Source organism: Chionomys nivalis, chromosome 21 (genome assembly GCF_950005125.1).
Source record: "Chionomys nivalis chromosome 21, mChiNiv1.1, whole genome shotgun sequence".
Lineage (NCBI taxonomy): Eukaryota > Metazoa > Chordata > Mammalia > Rodentia > Cricetidae > Chionomys > Chionomys nivalis.
In genome coordinates, this window is record NC_080106.1 from 1,371,928 (window position 1) to 1,398,597 (window position 26,670).

Sequence of the window (26,670 nt, forward strand, 5' to 3'; positions counted from 1 at the left end):
CCCCTTCTGCCTGGTCTTAAATAGCCTTGCCTCAGGCATCAGGTTTATTGTTTATTTCTTAAATGAACGGTTCTTTCCACTCCCTTCCTCTGACTCAATAAGAAAACAGGAAGGTTCTCAGGGGTCATTTCATATATCTGGATGTAAAATGTTTCATGTCCTTTAGACTTGGGGGTTATATTCAGTGTTCCCTGTGGATCTCATCTGAAAGCCAGCTGGTATTCCTTTCTCTTTCAACTTACAACTTCTGGTAGACAAAAACATTCATATCAAACATCAGTCTAATCAGAATGGATGGGCACATGGCTTAAGGAAAAAAGATACTGTCACTTAAACCAGTTAACAAGAAATCCAAAGTTAGACTTTGGAGGACAAAGTTAGGAATTCCCCTTACTTAATTATCTTAAAACATAAAGTCTAGTAAAATGGTTCGCCATCGCCAGCTGGTTAAAGCTGCAAGGTTCATTCTGGTCAGTGGCAAATGCTTCGATTCTAAGAGAGAAAAAAAGGAGGGAGGGAGAGAGAAAGAGCCAAGAGTTTACATCTGAAAATACATTCCATAGGAAAGAACAACGAGAGAGAGCATTGCAGCTTTATACAAAGGGTCAAGAGACATGACATTGAACTTCAGAAAAAAGCAGAACGATTAAGCCACGTTGCCAGGTCTTCGGAGCCCTTGCCTTCCCCGGGTCGGCGTAGCACACTAAAATATACTTTCTTCTTAGTCAGTGGGCCACCAGGTCTGATTGAAAAAGAAGGGTTTTCACCAGAAAGAGAGTGGGTCATCCACGGGACACAAGGAACCAGTACGAACAAAAAGGCACTTGAGAGGGCGAAGACTAGCCAGTGCCGAAGACTTTTGTGGTGGTCATCAGCGGGACACCCGGGTGCCAGCAGTTTGGTGGCTGCATGTTATGGTATTCTGAATGGAGGTCACAAACACGAGATTCGGTACAACACTGTAAAACATCAAGAAAATCTGTCGGTATTGCTTGGTAAACAGAGCTGACACGCTATATGGGTACTGAGGCCACGGTACTCTGCAGACAAAATAGTCTAATTCTTTTATCCCCCCTGCGCTCAAAGGTGGATGATTGGCGTCCCCTGAAACGTGGTTATGCTAATATACTCTGGGCACTGGGGTACAGGTCGCATGTCCATCCAAAGGGCCCACTGAACAACGCCTGGTGCCAGCATCTTGGATTTTGTAGTTTCCGAGAAGAATCCATCACAGGGTAAGAAGAGAGAGGAAAAAGCGGGAAAAGAGGATGAGCCATGAAATCAGTCACACTTGGTCTCAACTGGCTTCTGATTATCCCAGTGAAACCAAGAGAAGAAAGCCGGCTGTACGTGATTCCGGTTGTTACCAGTCACCTGTTTGCGTCTGTAGGTGACGCTCATTGAAGCTCCTGAGAAAAGCCTGGCTTGGCGTCGTGGACGCCCTTCCCAGTGAAAGCAGAGCCGCAGAGTCCCTGCACCTCCGCTGTTCTCCCACCTCAGTCCTCCCACGCTCCCTCCAGCTCCGAGCCTTCATGCCTCTGAGTAATTACTCTGTGGGTTCAGTTTGTCCTTTTTCAACTTCACGCCATCCACAAGTTCAAAGTTATAGTTCTCCAGGGCGGACAGGTTTCTTTCCGACATGCCGTTGTGCCAACAGGCGCAATATAGAACAACTCCACAGACTGCACCCAGGAGTACCCCCAGGGCACTCATGGCTATGATGGTGATGAGGATGGGGTCCAGGGTCTTTAGCACGTTGCCTGGCTTCCTGGAGATGTTCTTGTCACCTTCCCCTTCCCCTTCATATCCTGGGGTGCTCCCTAAGGAAGGAGACAAAATTAACTTGTGAACACTGAGTGGCCACACGTGAGTAGATGGAAAACCAGGAAAGAAAGGAGGTATCTAGGAGCTGTTGCATGTGGCAATGCATGAGGAGGGAGGAGAGGGAAGGGGAGAGTACTGGAATTTGGAGGTTAGACACTGAGGTCACAAGCTAGTTTAAATCACTCTAGAGTGACAGATATGTTTATACTTCTCATTCCAGAGAGTTAGTCATGATAAGTCAGGGTTTCAAAAGCCCAGACTGGACCTGGATGATCTTGCATTGCCAATCCTCCTGCCTCCATTCCCTTGATGTTGGGATTGTTGGTATGCACTGCTGCATCTAATACATATAAAGCTATAGATTAAACCCAAAGCTTTGTGCATTGTGGGTAAGCGTTCAGGCAGCTGAGCTACATCCCTAGCCTCAGATGTGCAGGCATGAAGTTTTGTCAAATTTTGGCCACACAGTTGTCTACTGCATTTGGCAGGTGGATCTAAACCTTCCCCTGTCTTCTGCCTGACCTCCCAGGCAGACCCAGTACCGTGTCCTATAGGATGCTGTTCTTAGTGTCCCCATGGGTTTTCACACAGAAAACCAGGAACACCCTTAAGCCCCAGACTATCTAGCAATACTGAGAGAGAGACTTTTTTTTTTTTCCCGAATAAATGAATGCCTACTCCTATCATGCATAAAGGGCCGTGGCCCCAACTAAGAAACAGTGTCTGTGCTGTGCCAAATAGGGGCCATTTAATAAGCTGCGACTTCACCACCCTGATGGCGTTGCTGGAGACAGTCACGCTGCTCTGCAAAGGAGTCACCAGGGATGTGTTTGCTTTAGAGTGGAACATGAGAAGTTATTAGCATGGGAGCTTTGAGCCTAATTACCTGGAGCTAGGAGCAGGACTGAAATGCTAATGGGTAGCTTGTGTGGTGTTTACTTAATGGTGCCCTGATCAACTGAGACTCCAATCAGTGAAAACTAAAAATATGAGATGCGAGTCCCTAAACAAGGGAAAACAAGCCTTGGGGGCATATTAATACTCTCTCCCTCGATGGAAGATTGTTTTGAAACAACTTCTAATAAAGTTTACAGCTGTGTGGACCTGGTAATGTGTTAATATCTCCAGCAGCACAGAGCTGTGTTTATGGTTTCTATCAGTCCGTGCTGTCCTTACAAATAGCCGGACCACGTTTCCAATGACAATAGAAGGCAATGGTACCTTGCTGTCCCTGCTAGCAGTGAGCAGTGCTGGTCAGGCAGTTTGGAGACTGCCGGGACCTCGCTCTGATACTGTGTCTTACATCTGAGCACAGAGGCGGTGTTAACTCAAACCGCACATTTTACAGCTAACCTAACACCGAAGGCTACCCCTAATTGGCTTGTTTCTCATGTATCAGTCCTGTTGTCTGTCAAACGGGAGGAAGCTTGCCCCGTGGAACCGCTTGGAGGGTCTAAAATCACTGGTCTCTACTGCTTGGTGGGTAAAGCAGTCCCTTAGTAAGTCCATCGTCAATGTCACCCCCAGATTGTAGGGCCAGGGGAATGAAACAGGACAAGATGCTCAGAGAAGCTGGGCTCTCAGCCTTCCTCAAGATCCCACCTGGGAGGCCAAGAAACACAAGGATTTGTTGGCTTTAAATGACTCCATAGTTTGTACAACTTTCTGCTTTATGGTTGTGTTTCAGTGAAAAAGCTCTGGCAGGGAGGGACTGTGCAGACTTCCTCCTGGGAGTGCAGCCTCACAGTGTCACCCCCGAGTCCCCCAGGCAGCTAATGACTTACAGCACTCTGTGACAACGATCCCGTCCTCACCCACTCACTCAGACACAGGGACTCATTTTGTCTACACTGCCTGGATGCACTGGTGTGTGAGGATTTCAGAGATATTTATTTACAAACAACAAAAAACACAGGGAATTAAAACAGGCTGGTCAGTAAGATGAATTTACCTGCTTCACCAATTTTCATTTCTGTATTCTTTTTATCTAGGTCTGTTGGTTCTGACAAGGCAAAGAAAATGGAAAGAGAGGTTTAAATGGCCAATGAGATAAAACAGGTATGATACACACAAGCTGCACAGAAACCCTCCAACCCCTGTGCTGGGCTTCCGTAGGATTCAGATGGCACAGTGTTCCTTTCAATGACTCAGAAACGCTGGTAAGACCCAGCGAAGGGCAGAAGGACAGGTTTGGCATGCAGACTGTGGGAGATTGATGAAAACGAGAAACGCAGATGGGAAAAGACCCCTCACTACGAGGCTGCGGTGTGCTGGTAGCTGCCTCCTGCTGTTGGTGTGTACTAAACTGGCTTTTGAAATAGCACAATGACTCTCTGAGACAGGAAATGTCTTCCTGTACTTTATCGGAAATAGATAAAATAGCCAGGCGATGGTGGTGCACCCCTTTAATCCCAGCACTTGGGAGGCAGAGGCAGGTGGATCTCTGTGAGTTCAAGGCCAGCCTGGTCTACAAGGGCTAGTTCCAGGACAGCTAGGACTGTTACACAGGGACAAAACCAAAAAAACCTGTCTCAAAAAAACAAAAAGAAATAAGATAAAAATCTATGGAAAAAATGGAGCCTTGGGATTTGGTACAGTCCTGAGTTCTCTCCTGTGTTCCTAAATTTAAAATCTTATCTAAGACATCATAGGCAATTTAGTAAATTTGTGCAAATGAATGGCTCCTATGTAGCTAATACTCACAGCCTCCATAACTAGATTGCTCAATAATATATATTTGTGAGTAATTACATAATTATACACATATTCACATGAAGACCAGAGGTTGACATCAAGTGTCATTTCTCAATTTCTTTTCGACTAATTTTTTGAGACAGGCTCTTTCATGAACCTGGAGTTCACTGATTCAGGTAGACTGGCTGGCCCATGTGCTCCAGGAATCTACCAGTCTCTGCCTATCCAATGCTGAGATTACAGATGTGTTAGTACACATCTGTGCCTGGCTACTAGGGATCCCAGCTTAGGGGTTCCACTTGCTGTCTCAACTAGCCCTTTTGGATCCCTCTTTATTGGTCTATCTAAGTAGGCAAAAGCCATTAAAAGAAGAAACTTACAAGACCAGCGTCCATCTAACTCACTGTACCACTCGGCACATTGCTTTGTATATAGTACAAAGCCAGTTAGAACTATTGGCCTGAACTGAGTTTATTCCTTTGTTTTCATTCATGGCATTTGCTCTTCTATCCCTGGGACATCCCCTTCTCGGTCTCGACTTGGGAGGGGAGTACAATATTACACACACTGTAATGGAACTATGCAAAATGCACATTTGAATTGCCAGATAGCCATAGAAAAGAATAATTTGAAAAAACGATGCCAGTTGAACTATTAAACTGTATCACTTTGTGATCCCGTTGGTTAGGGTGGCATTGAAGAGGCTTCCTTCTGTAGAATGAAGCCCTATTCACTGCTTTCCTTTGTATCAATTTCTTCAATTAATGGTATCAAATTATTGCCCCTTTAAGGATTACACATAGTCAATGTTTTATAGAATAAAAGTTTTTGACATGACCAGAAACCCATTGCAGCCAATAGACTTCTTTTGTTTTCAATTTGCCCAGCAGGCTTATTCCATTCTGTTATAATTAACAGCCTATTATGTAATGATATATAACAAAAGTTTCAGTGTAGCAAATGAAGCTTACGACTAATTACTGTGCTATTACATTGTCATTAGTGATGCCATTTGTAATTATGGATCAAGAACTGGGGAATATGAATTGGCTTTCTCCGCCGACTTTTGTCTGTGGATCAACCCTCTTAGGTAGATCTCTGCATCACCGATACCTGCCAAGTCACACCAGCTAGTGGCAGAGCCAGAAGCATCTACTAATCTGTAATCCAGCCACAAATGGTAGTGTCTGTGACTCACTGACAAAGTAATCTTAATTAAATTCTCTGTTATCAACATGTTCGAAAGCCCACTGCTTTGTTTCCACACTCAGATATGGGAAGGGTCCAGATGTCTGTGTATTCTATTCTCAAGTCAAAACGTTTGGCTTCTGAGTTACGGTCTTTGGATCCTCGAGATGTCAATCAGACTTTCTAAATGACTAGGCTACAGGAGGAAGTGAGTGAAGATAAACTGACCGGCTTTATGTCCTGCCTGCATTTGATTTCTGCTCGAAATGACAAAGCAAACTCTGTCACCTGCTAAGAATCCTTCCAGGGCAAAGGCTTCGTCCATTCCTGCCCCACAACCCATCCTTACTTGTACAGTCCTCCTGAGAAATGTGGTTGTTGATACTGATGTCATCCACAGCGATCCCACCAAGGTTTCCTTTCCCGATCTCACCTTCAAAAATCACCTGGAAAAAAGTGAGGTGGTTTTCACAATATTTTAAAGCTCTGTCTTCAGTGTCAACATTTACAAACTCCCTCTCCCAGCTGATGGTTCGACGTCAGCTCATGAGACCTCGCTTAAGTTAAACTCACAAAATTGAGTATAGACACAAAATCGTTCTTTCTTCCCTATCAGTGGCAGAGATAATTCAAACCCCTTCTCGCATTCATTTTTTCATAAAGGAAGAAAAGATTTAAATGACAGGAATGTTATCTGTGACATCTCAGAAGTGAATCATAATGAAGATTTGTTTCCCTTTTCCCTGCTGTCATCTAAGAGACAGTGAGATGTGTCACCAAGACAAACATCACAGATGCAACAGCTCAGGGCGGGGAAGTGTTCCCCACATCCCAGTGACCCAAAGCCCCAGTCCTGCCTTTGTGTGGGGTTCATACCTGATACAGTTTCAGAGATTTGTGCAGCAAGACACGCCCTTCCTTCCAGTGGTCTCCTTGGTGCCCGACCACCATCCAGACCTGCTGATCATACTCCTCTGGCTTCTGGTAACGCAGCTTGACCCTCAGTGTACCGACATGAGAGCCGGACATGTGATACCAGAAGGTCATACAGTGAGCAGAGCTCTGCGAATACACCACGGGGCTCACCAGCCGGGCTACTTTGCCCTTCTGATTTTCGTCAGCTTGGGAATAGATGAAGTTGCCATCTCCTGTTGAGACAAAACTCTGTGTCAGGGGGACCAGACAGGTCTACAGCTCTTTTCTCTCTCTCCTGCCAAGTCCTACTTACCCATAAAGACATTTTCCTGGACTGGGCACCAAGGAACCAGGCAACCAGGGGAAGGAATAGATGCAGTTCAGTTCTTGGGAACCCCCAGGGCACTGGTGGCCTTGCTCTAAGAGGCACTGAGTAGACTTTGTTTGGGTACTGCTTACTTGGACCTCGGTATCACAGGGAACCAGGCTATAACTTACATCTGTCCTCATACTATCAAAAGATAGACTCTAAGCACAGTCTGTCTCCAGACTTTGGAGGAAGTGACTTGGGAATGTTTCAGCACACCCACAGTGGACATGGAGAAGCCAGGGGACTACCTTGGGTTTTTTTTTTTTTTGGATTTTCGAGACAGGGTTTCTCTGTAGCTTTGGTGCCTCTCCCGGAACTAGCTCTTGTAGACCAGGCTGGCCTCGAACTCCCAGAGATCCGCCTGCCTCTGCCTCCCGAGTGCTGGGATTAAAGGCGTGCGCCACCACCGCCCGGCTTGGGTTTTTGTCTTCAGGTGCTAACCAGACGGCTGGCTGTCAACAATGTACAGTCCTACAAATGGGAGAGTTTGGGTGGCCAGCTTCATGCATGCCCACACCTTTTTTTTTGTTTTGTTTTGGTTTTTTTTTTTTTGTTTTTACCATGGATTCTGGGGATTGAATTCATACCCTCTGTTTATAAAGCAAGCGCTTCTTCCCTCCTGACTGAGCCATCACACCAATCCCTGAACATCTTTAAAAACATTCTTGTTTTCACTTTCGCTTTTGTTAATGGGCTATGGGTTTCTCAGGTGCGCTCACGAGCTTGATTGTCACCTGAGACCCTGCTCCCGGCTGCTGTGCTTCTGGCCTGAGGAGAAGCAAGCGTGCGTTGCTGACGCGCATTTTGAACATGCCATTCAGCAATGGCAGTGTTTGTGGCGCCATGAGCACTGGCTGTTGGCTTTGCTTTAATCACCCCCAGTGGGAATGCTTGCTCTTGCTTCCACCTGGTCTGAACACACAACTCTTGGATGATCTTTCCGCTCTATGAATAGGAATCACAAACTCCCTCACCTCACCTGATGTAACCGGGGCTGTAAGGTGATGCTCAGGCCTCAGAGGGCAGCGGGGTGTTCCCTTCACTGGCTCACAGGCTTGTAGACCTGTGAGGTACCTTTTCACTCTGCATGTGTGGGCATGTCCTCAGGCCTGGTTTCGGTGTAAGTGTCCCAGTAGGCAGTTCCCTTCTCTTACTGGGCCATCAGCCTGAGTTGAATGGATGCTCTTATTAAGCCAGTGAGTGGATCCACAAGGAATAGTGGACGTAGGTCACTGCTCCAGACATGGGTGACACACTAAGGGCATTGCTCGCTGCCTTTGTGGGGAGTGGCCCCTGAATGCCTGCTGACGCTGGTACTCCTGGGTTTCAATCATCCCGCTGAGCTGTCAAGACCTGGGTGTCTCTTTGTGACAATGGCATTGCCTCCGTGAGCAGCAGTGAGATGCTCAGGGAAAAGCATACATGGTCTGTGCCTGCCTCAGGATCCTTTGGGAAAAGACCACAGTGGGCAATGTCAAAGGGGGAGGAAATAAGATGATGGGGCCCACGCTTCTGCCACCAGTCTAACTGCTGCACATGAAACCTCGGTCCCAACTACCCACGGGTATCATCTCTCTGACCTCCTGAGTTGTGATTATGGGGGAGTCTGTGTGTGTGCATGGGTGCTTGTATGTGTACGTGTGCGTGGAGGCCAGAAATGGATGCTGGGCATTTCCCCCCATCACTTCACCTTGTTTTAAGATGGTCTCTCAGAGAACCTTGCATCCCTGACTTAGTTAGACAGGCTGACCATCAGCCCCAAACACCCTCTAGTCTCTACTTCCTAACAGTGGAGTTAGGTGCACAAGGCCATGCCTGGGTACTAGAGATCTGAACTCAGGTCCTTACGTTTTCATGACAACCACTTTGCCAACAGACCCACCCCTTCAGGCCTCACTGGGTTTTCTTTTACCCTTACTGCCTGCCTTTGCAAATGGATTTCCCTCCAGCCCCACTATGATGGTTTCTACTCAAGCCAGACACCAGACCTTCTTCCTTAACATCTGTGAACAAGGGAAAGAAGCTAGAATCGTTTATAAAGAGCTATACAGATACATTCCTAGAGTCAGGAACACAAAGCCCAGTGGGGTTCCTTTATATTCAAAATTAGGCATTTTATCAAAGTAGTAATCATTTAGAAATACCTCAACATCCAATTTGCAAAGTTCCAAATATCATGATTATTGCTTTTGAGAAGGGGTTTCACTATGGCCTGGCCTTGAACTCATGGTCCTCCTGCTGAGGACTGGGATTCCATCGAACACAACTGTGCCTCGCTTCCTAATAATATTATTGAAAAGTGTAGGGCTAGAGGGGGGTGTGTAGCACAGTGTGTGCAGTGTTTGTTCAGCACTCACGAAACCCTGGATTCATTCCCCAGCACCATATAAATCTGGGTGTGGTGGCTCTTGCCTATAACCCTAGCACTCCAAGGTAGAGGCAGGAGGGTTAGAAGTTCAAGGTCATCATCAGCCACACAGAACTTAAGGCTAGCTTTGGCATGAGTGATTTCCTGTCTTCAACAAGGAAAAGAAGAAAAAAAAAAGTGAGTATCTGTGAGTGCCTGAGAATGTGAGAGTTAGCAGGCAGGGGTGTTCTCATCTAGATTGTTCCTCTTTAACAAGTTCCTATGGCCTTTCCTACGCCAGGCAAGCCTACTTCTCCCGGATAATCTCTCCTGCAGGCTCTTTCTAGTCAAGGCAGAGCCGGCTGCCAGTCAGTCTCAGCGGCTGGGAGAACAAAGGAGCCACAGAGTCAGGAGGAGCCAGTCACTGGCAGACAGAGGAGCTGTGAACCCCAGAAATGTGCTCCTCTTCTGAGTCTCCAGTGCACCAAGTGGTGGTGCTTCCCTCTCAGACTCTTTATCAGACTCTGGGTCGGGAACCGGGTCTTCATCTTCTCAATTAGCCCTCTCCTCTTCTGAGCCTTTTAGCTTTTGTCTCTGGCGAAGGCAGCTTTTCACCCCCTTTGGATGTCAGGTCCTACTGAGCCATTTTGCATCACTCTGCATCCATCTTTCCACGATTACTGCCTTCATCTCTGCTAATTGCATTTAGTTAATCTGATGCCATTTGTGTGTACAGTGCCATTTACAGTCAAAGTATTTTAAGTTTTCTAAAACCGCTTGTCTTAAGATTCAATGGAAAGTGTCTACGAATTGAGGGAGTCCAATTTTATCCAATTTCCCTGTCACTCTCATTAGGAAAGGAAGTAGCCGCGGCAGAAAGGGGCCTCTTCAGCTCACTCCGTGCTTCTATTCACCGTGGAAGAGTGAACAGCAGAATGGGAGAGGGGTGGGGTACCTTCTACCCATCTGGCAGCTCACAAGCCGACCTGGCACGTGAGAATTTAGGGGTTCTTCAGCACCCCAAATATTCAACGTAGGAGTCTTTTGATGGGTCGCTACTAAATACATTTCAGGAGTGGTGTGTGTGTGTGTGTGTGTGTGTGTGTGTGTGTATGTGGGTGTAGGGAGTATGTGTGTGTGTGTGCCAGGATGCTGCTGGCTCTGTGTAAGAACCTCATGTAGGGTGAATATTAAAAACAACAACAACAACAAAACCAGGACAGTGTAGGAAGGAACATACTGAATCATTCCTCTCCCAGTAATTCCTCATAAGAGGAAGATGTGGTGGAGAGGCAGAATATGAGGTATAGAGGAAATGAGCTTGGTTGAGCGAAGTCTCCTGAATTGTTTGCCTTTTTATTCCGGGGAACAGAGGGGAAGCACCAGGATGGTGTTCAGTGCCTGGCCATGTGTTAGCACGGAATCTGGTATGCAGAGATCGCTGATGAGGCTTGCTTGTGCATGGAGTGCCCACCAGATAGTATTATTTCTTTTCTGAGGCAGGGTCTCACATAGTCCATGCTGGCCTGGAACCCAGTGGGTAGCCAAAACGATTTTAAATTTCTGATCCTCCTGTTTGTCCCTCGTGAGTGCTAGGATTGCAGGCACATATTAAGCCGCGCTTTCCCCACTACTGAAAATGTCCTTAGTAACAGCAGAAAAAGTGTAATGAGCTTGAGTTCACTGAATGTGGCTAAAGTTGACCTTGATAAAAGTAAGCGTGGCTCTCCACTCTTGCTCACTTTGTTGCCTTTTAGGGAAGCCAACCAGTGGCCAGAGTCAATCAGAATTCCTATTCTCACTCCCAGCCTCTCTCCACTAAGGAAAGAAACCTTGAGAGTTCCAGAAAACAGAAGTATGACTGAATGCTTCTAGCATGTCTTATCACCCATAAAGCTACAGGTGTCAGGAACCTTCCTTGGTAACCAAAGATGTGCCAAGCATGGGGCCATGGTGTCACCCTTACCTGTATGGTCCTGAATGGGCCCCGTCTTGCTGGTCAGCACACTCCACTTGAGCTGCGCGTGGCTGTCGTGTTCCCAGTGGCAGAAAGTCTTGTGAGAGCCCCAGCCGAACTCGCAGTTAAAACCATAGGTCGGGAACTCTTCAGTGGGGAAGGACAGAGAGACACATGAGGAGAATTAACCACCAGGTTCAGGAAAGCCATTTATACTCTTCTAGGAAACACTTTTTAAAAATCATTTTATAACTATTCTAAATCTCTGAGTAACCCAAAAAATCCAGGATTACCAAGAAACTAACAGATGCCTGAATGAACATGTCTGCAAAGTTGTATTTAGCATTGCCATTCTATTTGTGTCTGTGTGTCCATCTTGAGCAAGAATATGCATTTCCCAGTGAATCGGGTTTATGTAAGATTTCCAGGAAGGCTACTTTCCAAGGAATGTGTGTAGGGGACATCAGTGACATTTCCCTTGTTTTTGCAGTAGTCAGTAGGAAAGGTTATCCATTATTGAGGACAGACCACACAAGCTGGTCTCATCAATGAAAGCAATCTTGTAGACATTCTGAGCCTCCAAAGCTGGGATGTGACTTGAGAGGCAGCCTGGCCCTGAGACTTCCTTCTCATCACCCCAGCTGATGGCCCAAGCCTGTGTCAGGGGGAACAGCTGAAGCGTTTTTCTGTGATTATTTTCTTTCTTATGTGCTTTCTAGCAGGTCAATTAATTTCAGAATAAATCTTTGGCTTTTTCGATGAACTTCTAAATTTGCATATAAATGGTTCGCTCCACTTAAAACCTCAACTCGAGGTCACATAAAGCCCAAACTCATTTAAACATTGACCCTTCAGAAATACTTTTTTAAACCTTCCAAATGCTTCCTTTGGAAGCTGAAGGCATTAAATGGGTTTGTAGGAAGGTGGCTGACCTCAGCGCTTCAGAACCCTGAAATCTTTCATTTACTCAACCAGGTTCTCTGAAAGTGTCTTGAGTTTGGAAACACTGAAAGAAGAAATCGGTGATAGTACGATTTTGTTTGGGGGAGAAGTCAGCAGAGGCTACAAACAATTCCAAAGATGAGATCATTGTGTGTGCCCTGTCCCCAGGCAGAGCAAGCCTGAGACCAGTTATCCACAAGATGGCAGTATTGAGTCGGACAGCGGCACATTGGGGCATCTGCCCAACTGGAGTCTCAAACACTTGCCTACAATAAAGGAAAGTCTGCTATTATGGGCTGCCTTAGGTCAGGCAGAGACCTCATCTCCTTTTGAGCATTTCTTTAACTTGCCCAAGTGTTTAACACGAAGTTCTTCGGTAGCTCTTCCAGTGCCTATCCCCTCACTGAACAATGGAGGGAGGGATTTTAATGGAAAGATTTATTAAATAGATAAGGGTGATTTAATATGCCTGTTTTGGTTTCCAAAGAATTCTTTTCAAGTGCTAATGTCCGATTTTGGAAGGCACTCACTATATGAATAATCAAAAGTGAGATGCAACTCCTTATAATAAGGAAGTAATGTGACCTCCCAAAAGGGGGACATAGCTGGTTCCAAAGGAAAAGTTGGCCACATGATGTGTCTATTGTGTGTGTGCCCAGCTAGTGCAGAAGGGCAGCTTGCGTGTCAAAGGAGAGGGGTTTCTCATGTGCAAGCTACTGAAGCATGCAGTGGGGCTTCCTAAGGCTCAAAAATCTCCCTCCTAAAGTTACTGCCCCTGGGCAGCAAAACCAACTTTGGCAGATGGCGTGGTCAATGTCCTTGCCTGGAATGTACTGTTGTGACAGCTCATGGTGGATGAGCTCGGATGTTGATGAGGAAGTGTGACGTTTGACTTTTCTACTTTACTCTGCTTTGGAAGATACAGAAGAAGGCAGAAAGCCTTCCTAGCACACATGGCTTTGGTTTCATTCACTTTGCTAACACATAAAATTTTGCTCTCTGGTCCAGAAATCCACACTGTGCATTATGCTGGCTAACGTTCTGAAGACATCATAAAGTGTATGAACTTGGCATTTTCACAAGAAGAAATTTGTTCTTCATGTTAACCTTCTCCACAGTGGATAATGGTCTACCTTTACTATCCGGTGGCCTGTCCTGTCCTAGAATTTAACTAGGAAAGCTATTTTTACATTGTATCGGACCCCCCTCCTGTCTCCTGGTCTCGTTTTGATGCCTTATGGCTATCTTATTTATTTAAAAAGAATCAGTGTATTTCAGGGGAATAGGGGGATTGTGAAGTGTGTAGTTTGGTGCTGACAACTCAAGCCCGGATGAAAGGTTGAGTTCACATTAGAAGCAACAACAGACATGCGTAGAAGATAAAAGAGGACTGCAGAGGACTAGAAAAGAAGGAGAAAAGGGGGAGGAAGGAAGATGAGCAAGACAAGGGGAGGAAAGATGTGAAGACTCCGGCACAATGACAGCTGAGCTTTTAAATTATTACCCATGCCCTGTAGTTATGCACAGTTCTCATTAAATTCAATAGCAACGATTGGACTAAATTCCTTCTTAAAAGTAGCAGGAAACAATATTCTGAACTTAAAACAAATTTATGGCCTCTGTGAGCTGGTGCCAGCTGTGCTGCCGAAACGATCTTGCCCGCAGTGGAGTCATTAGCACAGGATGCCAGCAAGGATTCATTTTCAAGTCAAGGCTCCTGTCTAGCGTGAGTGCTGCTTAGTCATCCCCTGGTCCGAAAATCTAAGCAAGTGAGGGACTGAAGCCCACACAATCCTAAGTCCCCAACTCACTGTGAGCTGCTGTGGGGATGTAGGAAGACCCTCAGCGGGAACGGCTTTAAACAGGGGGGTCTTGGCACTTTCTGTCCAAATGTCAACGGACTTTTATACGTCTGATGACAACCTAGGCAGTATATGGGTATCACATTCCTGCTGAGTTTATTACTTGATAAAAATCCTCAAGATAAACTCTCTCTCTCTCTCTCTCTCTCTCTCTCTCTCTCTCTCTGTGTGTGTGTGTGTGTGTAAATGTGCTCATGCATGTGTGTATGTTTGTGTGTTAGAGGTCAATCTCAGATGCCATTCCTCAGGTACCAACCATCTTGTTTCTTTTTTTTTCTTTTTGGTGCTAGGCTTCCAGTGGGGTCTGGAACTTGCCAGTAGGGCCTAGGCCTGCCAGCTAGCAGGTCACTAAGATCGTCCCACCGCCACCTCCATGCATGCATGCTATATATATTATATATATATATACACACACATCCTGTTTCCTATTGAATTCGGGTTCTCATGCTTGCTTTACTCACTGAGATATCCCCTCAGCCCTTTCTCAGGCTGTAACTGCTCAGGAAAATAGAATTTTGATGAAGACTTGGGGGGGAGGGTCTGTCTGCTGCCACCGCCTGTGAAGCGTGGGAGGCTGGTAGGCATCCAGGTTTAGGCGTGGTCAACCTAACCTTGTTGGAAGCACATTCAGTCCCCGTGAGACTATGCAGTGACCTAACCAGAAGGTTATAATGAACAGATATCTTCCAAATGTCACACAGTTCATGACCTTCCACTGAGGAGGTAGAGACCAGATTCATAATCCAGGCAACGGAATAAATAGGCAATCATATGTCCACTGTCCACCTCTACGGTCAGATGGTGGTAACAACAAGTCCTACTGATTCACGCTCTGCACACCTGCCCTCTGACCTCGGCAGACCCTGAGAGAGGGCTGATGGGCCCCTGTTTGTAAGGCCGTCACAAGAATGTGGTCCCATAGGAAGCAAACGCGTTATCAAAACCACTCGTGGTCTGGTGACCATGACCTTCGTTTTCATTCTTTCCAAAGACACATATGGCTCTTCTGAGAGACGAGAAGAGAAAAGGATGGAGCAAGTGAGCTCGCGACTGCAGGGCGATTCTAATCACTTCCAGCAGACAGCACATTGAGAGCCACAGCTCCACAGTCCCACTTCAGAGAAGCCCTCCTCAGGACACACAGACCAGGGGTCCTGGTAAGAGTGAAATATTTGCAGAGGCACTAGCACCCTTCCCTTTGCCATCAGACTATGGAAACAATGTTGGAATTTCCCCATGCATCTTATGCTGGGAGGAGGAAGGCTCATGCCTGGGCCAGTCGGAGGGGGAAGCTTCTCTCTGGGAAGACTTCACACAGAGTTGCTGGCAGACCTCTTGCCCTCTATTCAAATATAAATTTCACATCAGAATCTCTAAGATGGAGTGGAGGGGCCACTGGACCTCTTTGCTCCTCCTCCTCCTGTGTCTTTTTCTGTTTGTTGCTATCATCTGTTTGAGTGACCTATTGAGGGCGGGTGGACACACCTAGCATCTGAGGACAGCTAGGGCCCAGGTTCAGAGCCTAGGGACAGCCTAGGCTGCAGCCCCCAAAGTCAAATTATAACCTGGAAAGCAGCTTTCGGGATATTTAGCCTTTGGGATTCCTCTGCCTCATGCTGAGTGGTTTTAGGCTAGGTGGGAGCAGGTCAGCCTGAGCACCGGAAAACTGGGGGAAAGTTCCACAGAAGAAGTTTGCCTTGCAGTTTAATCAGGTCAACGGTGACAGTGGCCTTTAAGGAAGCATGCTAATTAGGGCAGTCCTTTCTTGTCCTCTCTCAGTAGGTCAGTGTGGAGGAAACACTGCTACACACCACACGGTCCATTAATAAATGACCGCAGAGACCAAGGCTGAGTGAAGTTCAATAAAGGAAATGGAAGAATCTGGAAAGTTGACCCCTCTCACCTTCCTCCAATGATTAACTCTAAAGTATTTTAGAAAAAAAAAACAACTCCAGTTGCTTATACAAGTGCTTCCCTTCATGGGAGTCTGTGGGGAAGAAGGTCACGGAATACTAACAGAAAACAAAAGAGGGCAGCCTTTGATAACCCGCACCGCTGGGGCTGGGCGTGCAGAGTCCTTGGGTTTTCCCCTGAGCCAAGGATGAGGGGGCTGCTCCCAGAGTGTTTCTCTGCCCAGGCACGGTGCAAACTTTGGTTTCCCGGGCACAGGAAACCAAGGTTTACCGTGCCCGTCTCGTGGCACACCCTCTGTAAGCGCTGTTGTAAAACTGCCAACTCTGTGGCAGGCGTAACAGACAAACTTTGCGCCTCTTGATTTTTTAGAACGGTGATGAAAATAAATAGTTAGGCTGTGGCTTGTGAGATTTCCTTCTTCTAGTTTGCAAACACAGGCCACATCAGAGCTGCGCGGCAATTAAACAAAGTATGTTGCTCAGTTTCCCGGGGAGTAGCTGGGACTTGTCACTCAGCAGTGACTGATGAAGGGAACCTCCTTTACTTGAGCCTACTAAGGACCAAAGGCATGTGGCTTTTACAGCTTTCCTTGGGACCGGAAGTCTGGGCATCTTTCCTAGACCATTAGAGCAACTGAAACCAGAAAGCTCGATGATGCTGTTTGGGACTGGGGTTGGAAGGGGTGCATGGAATGTAGACATCTTAGACTTTGGTACCTGATTGGATGGTGCTGTCTATAATGGTTGGCTTCTCTGTGGCCAGGACAGTGGTACCTCCTGAAAAACAAGAGCAGTAGCCAAAAATAAGAAAACAGAGGTGGCGTGGGTAATGTTACAACCTCACTTATTTGCACGTTCCCCACAGAAACTTCTCCCTTTGCTTCCTGCCAGGATCAATCACGTTTGACTGGTACTCGGTCTACCACAATGTCTGATTCAAACAACAAGATTGTTTCACTTTAATTTTCATGCACGTGTTGTGTATATTTATATGTGTGTGCAGATTCAGATTCACACAGGTAAGTGTGCAGGGGCCTGTGTACGTGAATGCCAGAGGACAACCCAAGGGGTCATGCTTAGAAATGTCACCTACCTCTTTGGAAACAGGGTCATCCAGGTAGTTTAGGCTGCCTGCTTAGGGAGCCCCAGGGATCCACTCCCTAACACTGAACTGTAAGCTTATTGCTACCATGTTCAGTTTTTTTTGGGGGGGGGGATAGGGGAGCTTTAAGGGCTGGTTTTAGGTCCTCAGGCTTGTAGGGAAGCCATTTACCAACTGAGCCATTGCCTTAGCTCTAATAGCATTACAAAAAAGAACAAAAACAAACAAACAAAAAACAAACAAAACAAACAAACAAACAAACAAAAAACCTCACACATTTGTTTTTTAAACTTTTTAAAATCAATGGATAAAGATTGCCTCTTATGTATGGTGCATAATAGCGAATGCTCGTGTATACACACACACACACACACATATACACACTCCAAGGAATAACTAAATTGGGCTAATTAGCAAATGCATTGCTCTCTCTCTCTCTCCTCTCTCTTTTCTCTCTCCTCTCTCCTTTCTCTCTCCTCTCTTTCTCTCTTTTCTCTCTCCTTTCTCTTTCTCCTCTCTCTCTCCCCCCTTCTCTCCCTCTCCCCCCCATTTGTGGTGGTAGTGCAAACTCTCTTGTAGCAATTTTCAAGTGTGTCACAGATCCTGGCAGATTTCTTCATAAAGTATCCAGAAGTCACGGGGAGTCGGAGACTTTGTTCTAAGGCTGAATGTGACATTCAGCTTCAACCCTGAAAGGCCAGGGTCGCTAACCGCTAATCGTCCTTACTGACTGAAGTATTAAACTTGACGGACACCTTGAAGCTTCAGAGAGTTTCCAGCGTTTAGGAAGTGTGTGCTCAGGGAAGTCACAAGGTCAGTCCCCACCAGGTATTTTCAAAACCGAAGGCTTAAGGCGATGGCTGTGGTTCCCCCCTCTGTAATTCTTTCTCCTCTGGCATAGCTGCTCGTGTTTTCCCCAAGAATAAATATTCTGCGTAGAATATGGTTTGGAGAAGTGGTGGAAAGGTATGTGAAGGCAAAGGGGAAGAACATTTCTTCACAGTCCCAAGGGACCCGGGAGCTGGACCATGATTACGCAAACATCAGCTTTGATTCAGCCTGGGACTTTCTTGGAAACCTCTGTCAAGGGGATGACTGTGTAACCTTTTACAGACTTTTTTTCTCTGTGTGTGCCTGTGTGTGTGGGGGTGCTTGTCTATGGGGATACATTCATATGTACACTTGTGTGTGCGGGTGCCCATGAATGTGTGTGCTCCAGTGTGTAGAACCCTGAGGCCAATGTCAGATGTCCTTCCTGCCTTGGGTTATTGAGGTGGGCTCTGTCACTGAGACCCGGGGCTTGCTGGTTAGGCTAGACTGGCTAGCCATCAAGTCCTAGGCATCCCCCTGTCTCTGCTTCCCCAATGCCACTGCTCATTCTTGTGTAGCAAGCACCTCACTAAGTCCTCCCCAGTCCCCTGCACAGTGTTCTCAGACTTGCCCCACCATGAGAATAACCCTGATTACTCATTACAGTTTCCTCTCTACTTAGCCCCTCTGGGACCTGGTGGGAACGGAATATCTGGGAGAAAAGGCCTTGAAATGAATCATTTCCCAGAGTTTCTCAGATGAGTCTTTGACCCGCTGGGCCTGGAAAACAAGAAGTGTGCTGCTTTTGACTCGGGGCTTAAGAGAACCATTCTCCTCTGCTGTATTGCCACACAGGCTCTGGTTGCGGGAATGGACCTTCTGTGTTAGTGTGTACACACACACACGTGTGTGTGTGATATAGTGTGGAAGCCAGAAGTCAACAGTGTGTGTCTTCTTCAATTGTTCTCCACTTTATTTTAAATTATGTGTATTTTAAACGCTTGTGTGTCTGCACATGAATGTGGTGTGATGTGTGTGTGTGCTTATGGAGGCCAGAGGGCATTGGATCCCCTAGAGCTGCAGTTGTAAGCTGCCTGACATGGATGCTGGGACCCAAACTTGTATTTTATACAAGTTCTTAACCACTGGGACCTCTTCAGACCTTTCCATTCTATTTCTGAGACAGAGCTTCTCGTTGGTCCTAGGGCTCATTGATTTGGCTGAACTGACTGGCCAATGAGTCCAGGGGCTCCTGTCTCTGCCTGCCTTGCACAGGGATTGCTGGTCCACACTGCTACAGCTACATCTGACTTTTTACATGGATATGAGAATTCAAGCTCAGGTCCCCAGGACTGTGTAAGTGCCTTGTCTAGCCCCTCAGGGTTAGAATTGACCTTTGTGCCAGGGTGTAAGCACTGGTGTACTCAGGGGAGAGGCAAGGTGGGGTGGACAGAGACTTATTGCAGGGTGTTCTGCATGCAGTTCTAAAGGGCTGCAGCTGTGCTCTGCCCAGCAGCCTCAGTTCACACAGACACAGGCCTGTCCTTTCCTCCAGTTGCACAGACCAGAACTCATATTAGCTGCTGGTGTGCATTAGAAAACTGAAACGTTTTATTTTTGGAACACGGAGCCATTTCTGAACTAACCCTTTGCACTACCCTGTCGCACGCCCTGCGTGGAAATACTAAAGGAGGGTCGCATGCGCATGGCCTTCATAAGGCAGGTTCTGGAAAGGAGGGTGCATTTCTGATGGCAGGATTGGAGGGAGGCCAGAATGCATTAGGATACCGTCCCCGGTAGTCGGAGAGGACAGGGATTCAAGGTGAACACGCACTTTCATATCTGATATGCCTGATCAGTTTTGTTACAGGCTGGCAGCTGAATTCCACTGTGGGGGCCACACGGCTCAAGGTGAAATTCCACCTCCCACTGCCTTTCAGAAGGGTTTGCAGTTCAGCGACTTCACGGGTGAATCTTAACTCCGGTCAGAAAGCATAGATGCAGGTCTCCGATTCCTACCATGGGGCACAGCTTACCTGAATGTCAGCGTTATGTGGGTGATAGCGTTTGGCTGGAATATCTTTTTCCCTCTAGATCTAAACCTGCCACTTCAGGAGAAGGATGAAAACAGGTTCTGATTGTGCTGAGGATTAGGCACTGTTCAAGAGGGAATCAACCCTGTTTCCATATGCCTTACTCTCGGAGTTCAAGTGAGAACCCCCACCCCTCCACAGGGGTTTACTATACCAGACACCCAAGGTTTATAGTTCTGGCCATAAATCCTGTCACGATTAGCCAAAGGGTAATGCAGCTAAATCTGACTCTAGAGGGTTAGTGGTACTTGGGTCAGGTGAGCTCAGAATGTATGCGTGCATGTGTGTGTGATATACATGCAGAGAGTTACTTAGGTCTGGTGTGAGTGCAGGAGACATGCATTTTGTATGTAGAAAGTTTCTTGGAGCAGGTGTGAGCTCAGAGGGCCAGTGTTTTACAGTGAGAGGTACTGGGGCCAGGTGTGGGTCATTGGTTTCATGAAAGTGATGTTGTGTGAGCTCTGACTTTTCTAAGAAAACAGTGACACACGCCTTCATGTGCATACACACACATACACACACAAACATGTACTCACACATACACTTTTAATTTCTACCAATATAATATATTCAATATAACCAATGAAAATGAAACATGAGGATGAATATGATCACGTGTTCTTGGCAGGCTGTGGCCAGGCATGACCATGCCCTGAGGTCCTACTACTGGGCATAGATTTTTAGAATTGTTGAGACATACTAGCCTAAGAAGATAACTGTTTTCTTTCATGCCATGGTAACTTTAAAAAAAATTAAGAAAGATTTTTTTCCCCTCTACTAAAGAAGCCATTTCACCACTGTAGGTGAAACAAAACCTTGTCCTCTCAAGCTCTCAAGGGTTGTCACTGTTTCCATTCTGAATGACACATTTTCTGGGGTGCACGGCTTGTCTCAGACGCACTTTGCTCCAGGCGAACAGGCTGGCCCTATTCATTCAGAGGCTCCAGTTTCAGTGGGCTCAGTCATGAACTAAATGTAAAAATGAGAAGGCCGTTTGTTCGGCTATGGGGAGTAAATCTGAACCTTTGTCTCTAATCGATATTAACTGGCCACCCTAGGGCCCGTCAGGATAAGAGCCCTCCACAGAGGGCAATTGAAAAGGGGGGGCTGTGATACTGGAAGGCCTCCTTTTCATGAGGGACTTCGCTGAAGTTCTGTTGGGGCCCACGGAACCCTGAGGCTTGGGGTGGCCTGCTTACAGGCAACTCTGGGAAGGTTGAACTCTGTTTTCTATATTGGCCACAGAACTTTATATTGCTTGACATAAAAATGTCTCTGCATTGATTGGACAAACTTTTTGTGGCTTATGGCTGCTTACGTATAAGACTCGCACTGATAGTCCACAGCCATGAGATAAGTGATTGTCTTTGAAATTTGGAGGGTGACGGTTTCAAGGAGGGCAGGGTAGGACTTAGATATAAAAATTCTGGTTAGCCGTACTACATTTCTAAGCTGATTTTTTTCTTCTTCCTTTTAACCTTCATTTTACCCAGGAGCCTGGAGCTCTTCCCCTCTTATAGAGGAGAGATTTTTGAAGTAATTGGAAATGAACCAAGGGACATTCCCTAAATTTTTGCTCTAATGTGTTCAGCCCCATCAGCCTTGCAGTATTAGGAAATTACATGGTAACACCTTCAATTTTCCTCATGGAAGTTCATGATGGGGGCTCTGGGCCAGGCGCTCGGGAAGACAGTTAGTTAAGCAAAGTACTTGCTGCATAAGCCCGAGGACCCAGCTTTGATCCCCAGGACCCACATAAGAAGTTAGGTGCATGAAGCCCCAAAGGAGAAGCAGAAGTGAAGGGGGGGGGCACAGGTCCCACCCACCGGCCACCGACTAGTAGGCAAGCCAGACCCACAGCATCTCTACTTTGCCATAGCAACCTGTGCAAAAGACAACAGCCTGACCCTGTTCTTGCTCTGGCCCCTACAGCTGGGCATGTTCCTTATTGAGGGACCAGACCCCTTCCTGGGTCAGTACCTGCTTTTCTCTCTTTGGCCCAGAGGAGTTCCCACCATCTGTGTTCCTCAGAGGCAGTGGACAATGTAAGTTGGCCAGAGCAAGGCTGAATCCAGCCTCACCTGTCATTCTATGGCCACTACACCCAAGCACAACTGTGTCAAAGTGTGTGTTCTGAGATGGATATCAGGTCTAGCCTGCCTTCTCAGTCCCCAAGCCAAAGGCAGCCACCAGAGTAGACCAGGTATCAACTGGCTCTCTGTCTTGCACATGACCTACACACAATGCTATAGGAGCTCTCCCGACCTGGTGCTCTCCCGACCTGGCGCCTCCCAGTATTTGTCATTATCGGCAACATTTCCAAGCGGGATTGTGCACGAAGGTGCAGCACGATGCTGCAGACCCCCAAACAAACGTGCCCGGGCTCCACCCACATGTGCTAAACCACATTTGTCTAGGAGGAAAGGGTTTGTGTCTCTATGGTCTGTGAATGTGCTTGTCTGTTTAAATTCAATGCGGGTTGGTTTTTATATGGGATGCAATAAAAAAGAAAACAAAGCCAGGCTTTTTAAACACAAAGTTAGGAGCTGAAATACACATCTGTAAACCTAGTGTGGAAGAGACAGAGACAGGTAACTTCCTGGAACTCAGTGGTCAAACGGTCTAGCCAAACAGGCTGGAGAGGGTCTCCTGGTTTGGTGAGAAACTCTTGTCTCCAAAATAAGAAGGAACAAATTGAAGAGAACATTTAGTGTCAATCTCTGGTGTTCACAAGCACACACACACACACACACACATGCATGCACACACAAGCACATGAATATAGAACATAAAACAAACGTCATATTTTTCTGTCCCAGTTGGTCGTAGGGTCCTGAAACCTTTTGCAAAAATAGGGTGTGGATTTTAGTGTGCTGGCCAATTTTCAAGTGGGCAACCCCACTTCCCTGATTGCTTAGTTTCCTCTGCCACTCTGAGCGGAAAGAAAGGGTTTCTTTATAGCTTGTGTGGTTTTGGATGTTGCAAGAGTAACACCAGCTAGACCCCGAGGCACTGGTGTATCCCATCTGATCATACATCAGCCAGGGCCCATGTGAAGTCACAGGTAATCCGCCTTAGTAAATTTCAATACAAAACAATTTTCAAATTCGTAACTTCAAAGCTGCATTGAAATTAGAAGTCTAATTTGGTCAATTTGTTGGATAAAGTCTCCACTCAAACAATTTTGCCCTCATTAGGAAAGGAAAGTGAACACTTGGGAGAGTGCGGTTGGGCAGGGCTGGCACCCCTGTAACAGTGGGGGGAGGGGCCGAAGGTGAACTCTACACTCTCAGCTCCGAAAAGAGCCGCAGCTACCGGGAGCGCTCTGTTGATGTGCGTGGCCCAAGGAAACGAAGCCACGTGTGAGGTGGCAAGGGTCCATTCTCTGTTGGCTTGCCAGTACCCTACCACCAACCACTATGAGCGACAAGCACACACACACACACACACAGAGGACCAGGACACAGACGGACAAGGCACGAGGATGGGATGAGGGTGGGCTCTGCACCTGTGAGCTGGAAGTCATCACCTGTGCCACTGTGGCAGTTGGCCTGGTCATCGTCACACTCGTCCACGGGGTTCCCATTCGGTGTGGTTGGCCCGGCTGTTGGAGCTGAAATGAGACCCAAGGATTACTGCTCGCACTTCTGAGAAGCATTTTGGAGGCTTCAGCTAGGCTAATGCTTGCGCAGTGAACTCTAGGGCGTAGTATGGAGTCCAGGGACATGGTCTGCCTCTCTCTCGTGGGAAGCCAAATATTCCTGGCTTTCACAGAATGGATGAGAGGCTGCTGGACCTGCTGGGTAGATGTGGCTGCAGGGGCAGCCAACACATAGTTATCTATATAATCATTTTTTTTCCTGAAAACCTCTCGAGTCTCCCAGATATTTGTTCATAACCCTGGAGTTAAGAACCCCCATGATAGAGATTAGACCACTTTTCTTTTTCTCCTAAGGTACTAAGAAGCCATGTCCACGGATTCTATCATGGTCTTGGGATTGACTGGCTTGACGTTTATATCATTTTTTTTCCCCTCTGCACAAAAAGGAGCGTCAGCTCGCACTTGGATTGCGGTGCTCTCTGTTCTCAGGCTGCTCTGTTTCTCTCTCCGCAGCGCTCCATCTGGGGCACTCTGTCTCAGGCAGGTATGTGAGCTGGGCTGTCTCCTGCGGCCTGAGGTCAGCTACCTGGTCTGGTCTCCAGTGACACTGCATTCCATGCTGTCTGGGCCCCCTGATCTTTGAGTTTGTAGTTGAAGAGTAGCCAACATTAATCAAAGACTGTTTTTGAAGTCCTTTACATTTGGTTCAGTCCATTTTTTTTTTCAGCCTGTTACTCATTTTTGTAATCTGTTCAGTATTTTACAGTTTGGGGGATTGTATTTTGCATTACAGAACAAGAGATAAGGGTCAAGTCCCTTAATGTGAGAGAACCATACGAGATGCTGGGAGGAGGTGGAAGCGTAGGGGCTCCTCTCCAGCCCTGGCCAGGAGGGATGCGCCCGTTACAGTTGCTTTATTGGGAGGAACTCGACACTATTACTGTGCCTAAGGAGTGGGGAAATTAAGAGATACGGAGAGACAGAGCTGGCTTCCCACTGGCCCAGAGCCCTGAACCTGACTAGCCAGGAGATCACCATGCACAGATGACATGTACTGGGTGTCTCCTGGACTTTGGGAAACTAGTTGGTTAATGAGTTACTGGGATCTGCCCGCTCTGCCTTCCCAGTGGTAGGATCACAAATATTTACCACTATGCCCAGTTTTCTTTTGCATGGATTCTGGAAATTGAACCCCAGGGTTTTATTCTTGAAAGGTGCCATCTACCCAGCCCTTATTACATTTTTTTCCTAGTAGCCAGTGCTACACACACACACACACACACACTCACCTGAACACACATTCATGCTCACTCCCACCTGACGTGCACACGCCCGTGGCTCTATTCACTGCCATCCCTGGGTAGGCAGAACTCCTGGCTATCGTATGGTTATTGTCCCTCAGAGAGCACAGTCCTTGATGACCCACTACTGTTAAGGCTTCTATACTCTGCTCATTCTGCTGACTTTGCTCATTGTTAGTGATGCTTACAAGGAGAGGCTTCATATTGGAAGTGGTCCATGGTGGGGCCTCGCTTCCATTACAAAAAGTACGAAGTGACTCATTTTGATGCCTCAGTTTCCCTATTTGAAGTCTTCTGGGGGATCTCTAACTGTTGTTCAAAAGAAGCTTGATTGCAAAATAGGACAGAGTCCTTCAAGGTTGGCCAGACCTTAGCATCTCCCCAACAGCCCCTCAGATGCCACCGGGAACCTTGGCCCTGGTGGTCATTTGGTTTAGCCTGAGGATGGACCCCAGGCATAGAAAGGCTCCCTCTTGCTGTGGGCATTAAGAAGCGGTGGCGCTACTTTTCCCAGATGATCGCTCTTTACCCTGGTTCAGGGCAATGCTTGTAGGACCCCTATCTTACTCCCTCCGCAGAGGAAGCTGGCAAACTGCCACAGGCTCAATGTTTGCAACCCTGCATTCATCCCACCCTCTGAATCACAGTCCCTTGCATGATCAGGGTGAGATCCTGCCTCCAGGTACCACCTTACTCAGCACCCTGAATGAACCCTTTTTACCCTTGGTCAGGACTGCTAGCTGCTCCTTTGTTGTTTGCTTGGTCCATGACGTGTAGTTTCTATTGGTGTGCGTCGATAGTTTCGGAAGACTAAGACTGCAGATGTGGAAGCCATGACCAGGGGAAGGGTGGGAGACATGGCCTGATTTTGAATCTACATTGAAAAGTAGTTGTGAATTGCTCTGCAGTGTGGTGATTGATAGCCTATAGTGCACACAGAAAATTCTATGGCATTTCATGTGCTCAGGAATGTAATTATGTTTGGGTAGCTCAGCACACACATAATTTTGAAACCTGAGGAGAGTGATATTAAAAAGCCGTCTTCACAACAACTTTGAGCATGTGCTCAGTTGATTAACATCTGGGTACCAACGGCAGCCACCCTAGGCAACCCAGAGAAGGACTCTATGGAGGTCGAGAAGCTGGTGTAAGGTTACTCATTTATACCCAGATCTAAGGCAGATGGGAATTCCATCACATCAAGCAACAAATGGTACAAGAACCAGCTCAAATCACTCAGCACCTCCGTCCCTAGTAAGATCTTGGGTCTGAATTTGTCCTTCACGTGACCTTCATATGATAATCTGAGAAATGAGGGAATGTCCTTCAGCAGACCATAGTAACATATACTTTATATGATACTTTATATATACATCATATATCATATGTATATGATCAAAGTATCATATACTTCCTCACAGGTCAAGCTTTCTTCCCAGTAAGTCTTGACATCCCTCTGTCAAATGGAACAGGACACTAGTCAATAGCACAGACAGAAATTTGGGTGGGAAAGACTTCTAGACATACTTATTTTTATTTTAGTAATTTTACTTTGTTATTCGTGTGTGTGCGCGTGGGTGTAAGACGCATGTATGTGCAGGTGTCTGTGTGAGCAACTGTGTGCATGTGGAGATCAGAGGTTGACTTCCATGTGTCAATTCTCGCCTCTAGAGAGGTTTCCAGGGATTGAATTTAGGTGTCAGTCTTGTATACCAAAAGTGATTTTCCTTCTGCACCATCTTGGTGACCCC

The 26,670-nt window shown here is 46.8% G+C and overlaps 1 protein-coding gene across 3 annotated transcripts in view; it reads right to left on the reverse strand.

Moving 5' to 3' along the window:
• Nucleotides 1-578: 578 nt before the first annotated feature.
• The window catches only part of Nrp1 (neuropilin 1), a 136,641-nt gene continuing 110,549 nt past the window's right edge, over nt 579-26,670 (reverse strand). The window contains exons 11-17 of one of the 3 annotated variants that reach the window (XM_057753405.1): nt 23,547-23,630; nt 16,730-16,789; nt 11,305-11,442; nt 6,583-6,854; nt 6,056-6,152; nt 3,776-3,826; nt 579-1,820 (exon numbers count right to left, since the gene is read on the reverse strand). In XM_057753405.1, coding sequence (XP_057609388.1) covers nt 1,531-1,820; nt 3,776-3,826; nt 6,056-6,152; nt 6,583-6,854; nt 11,305-11,442; nt 16,730-16,789; nt 23,547-23,630 — 992 coding nt within the window. In that variant the 3' untranslated portion in view covers nt 579-1,530. Of the gene's footprint in view, nt 1,821-3,775; nt 3,827-6,055; nt 6,153-6,582; nt 6,855-11,304; nt 11,443-16,729; nt 16,790-23,525; nt 23,631-26,670 lie in introns of all 3 variants that reach the window. The other 2 variants (XM_057753404.1, XM_057753406.1) reach the window with 2 other exon arrangements.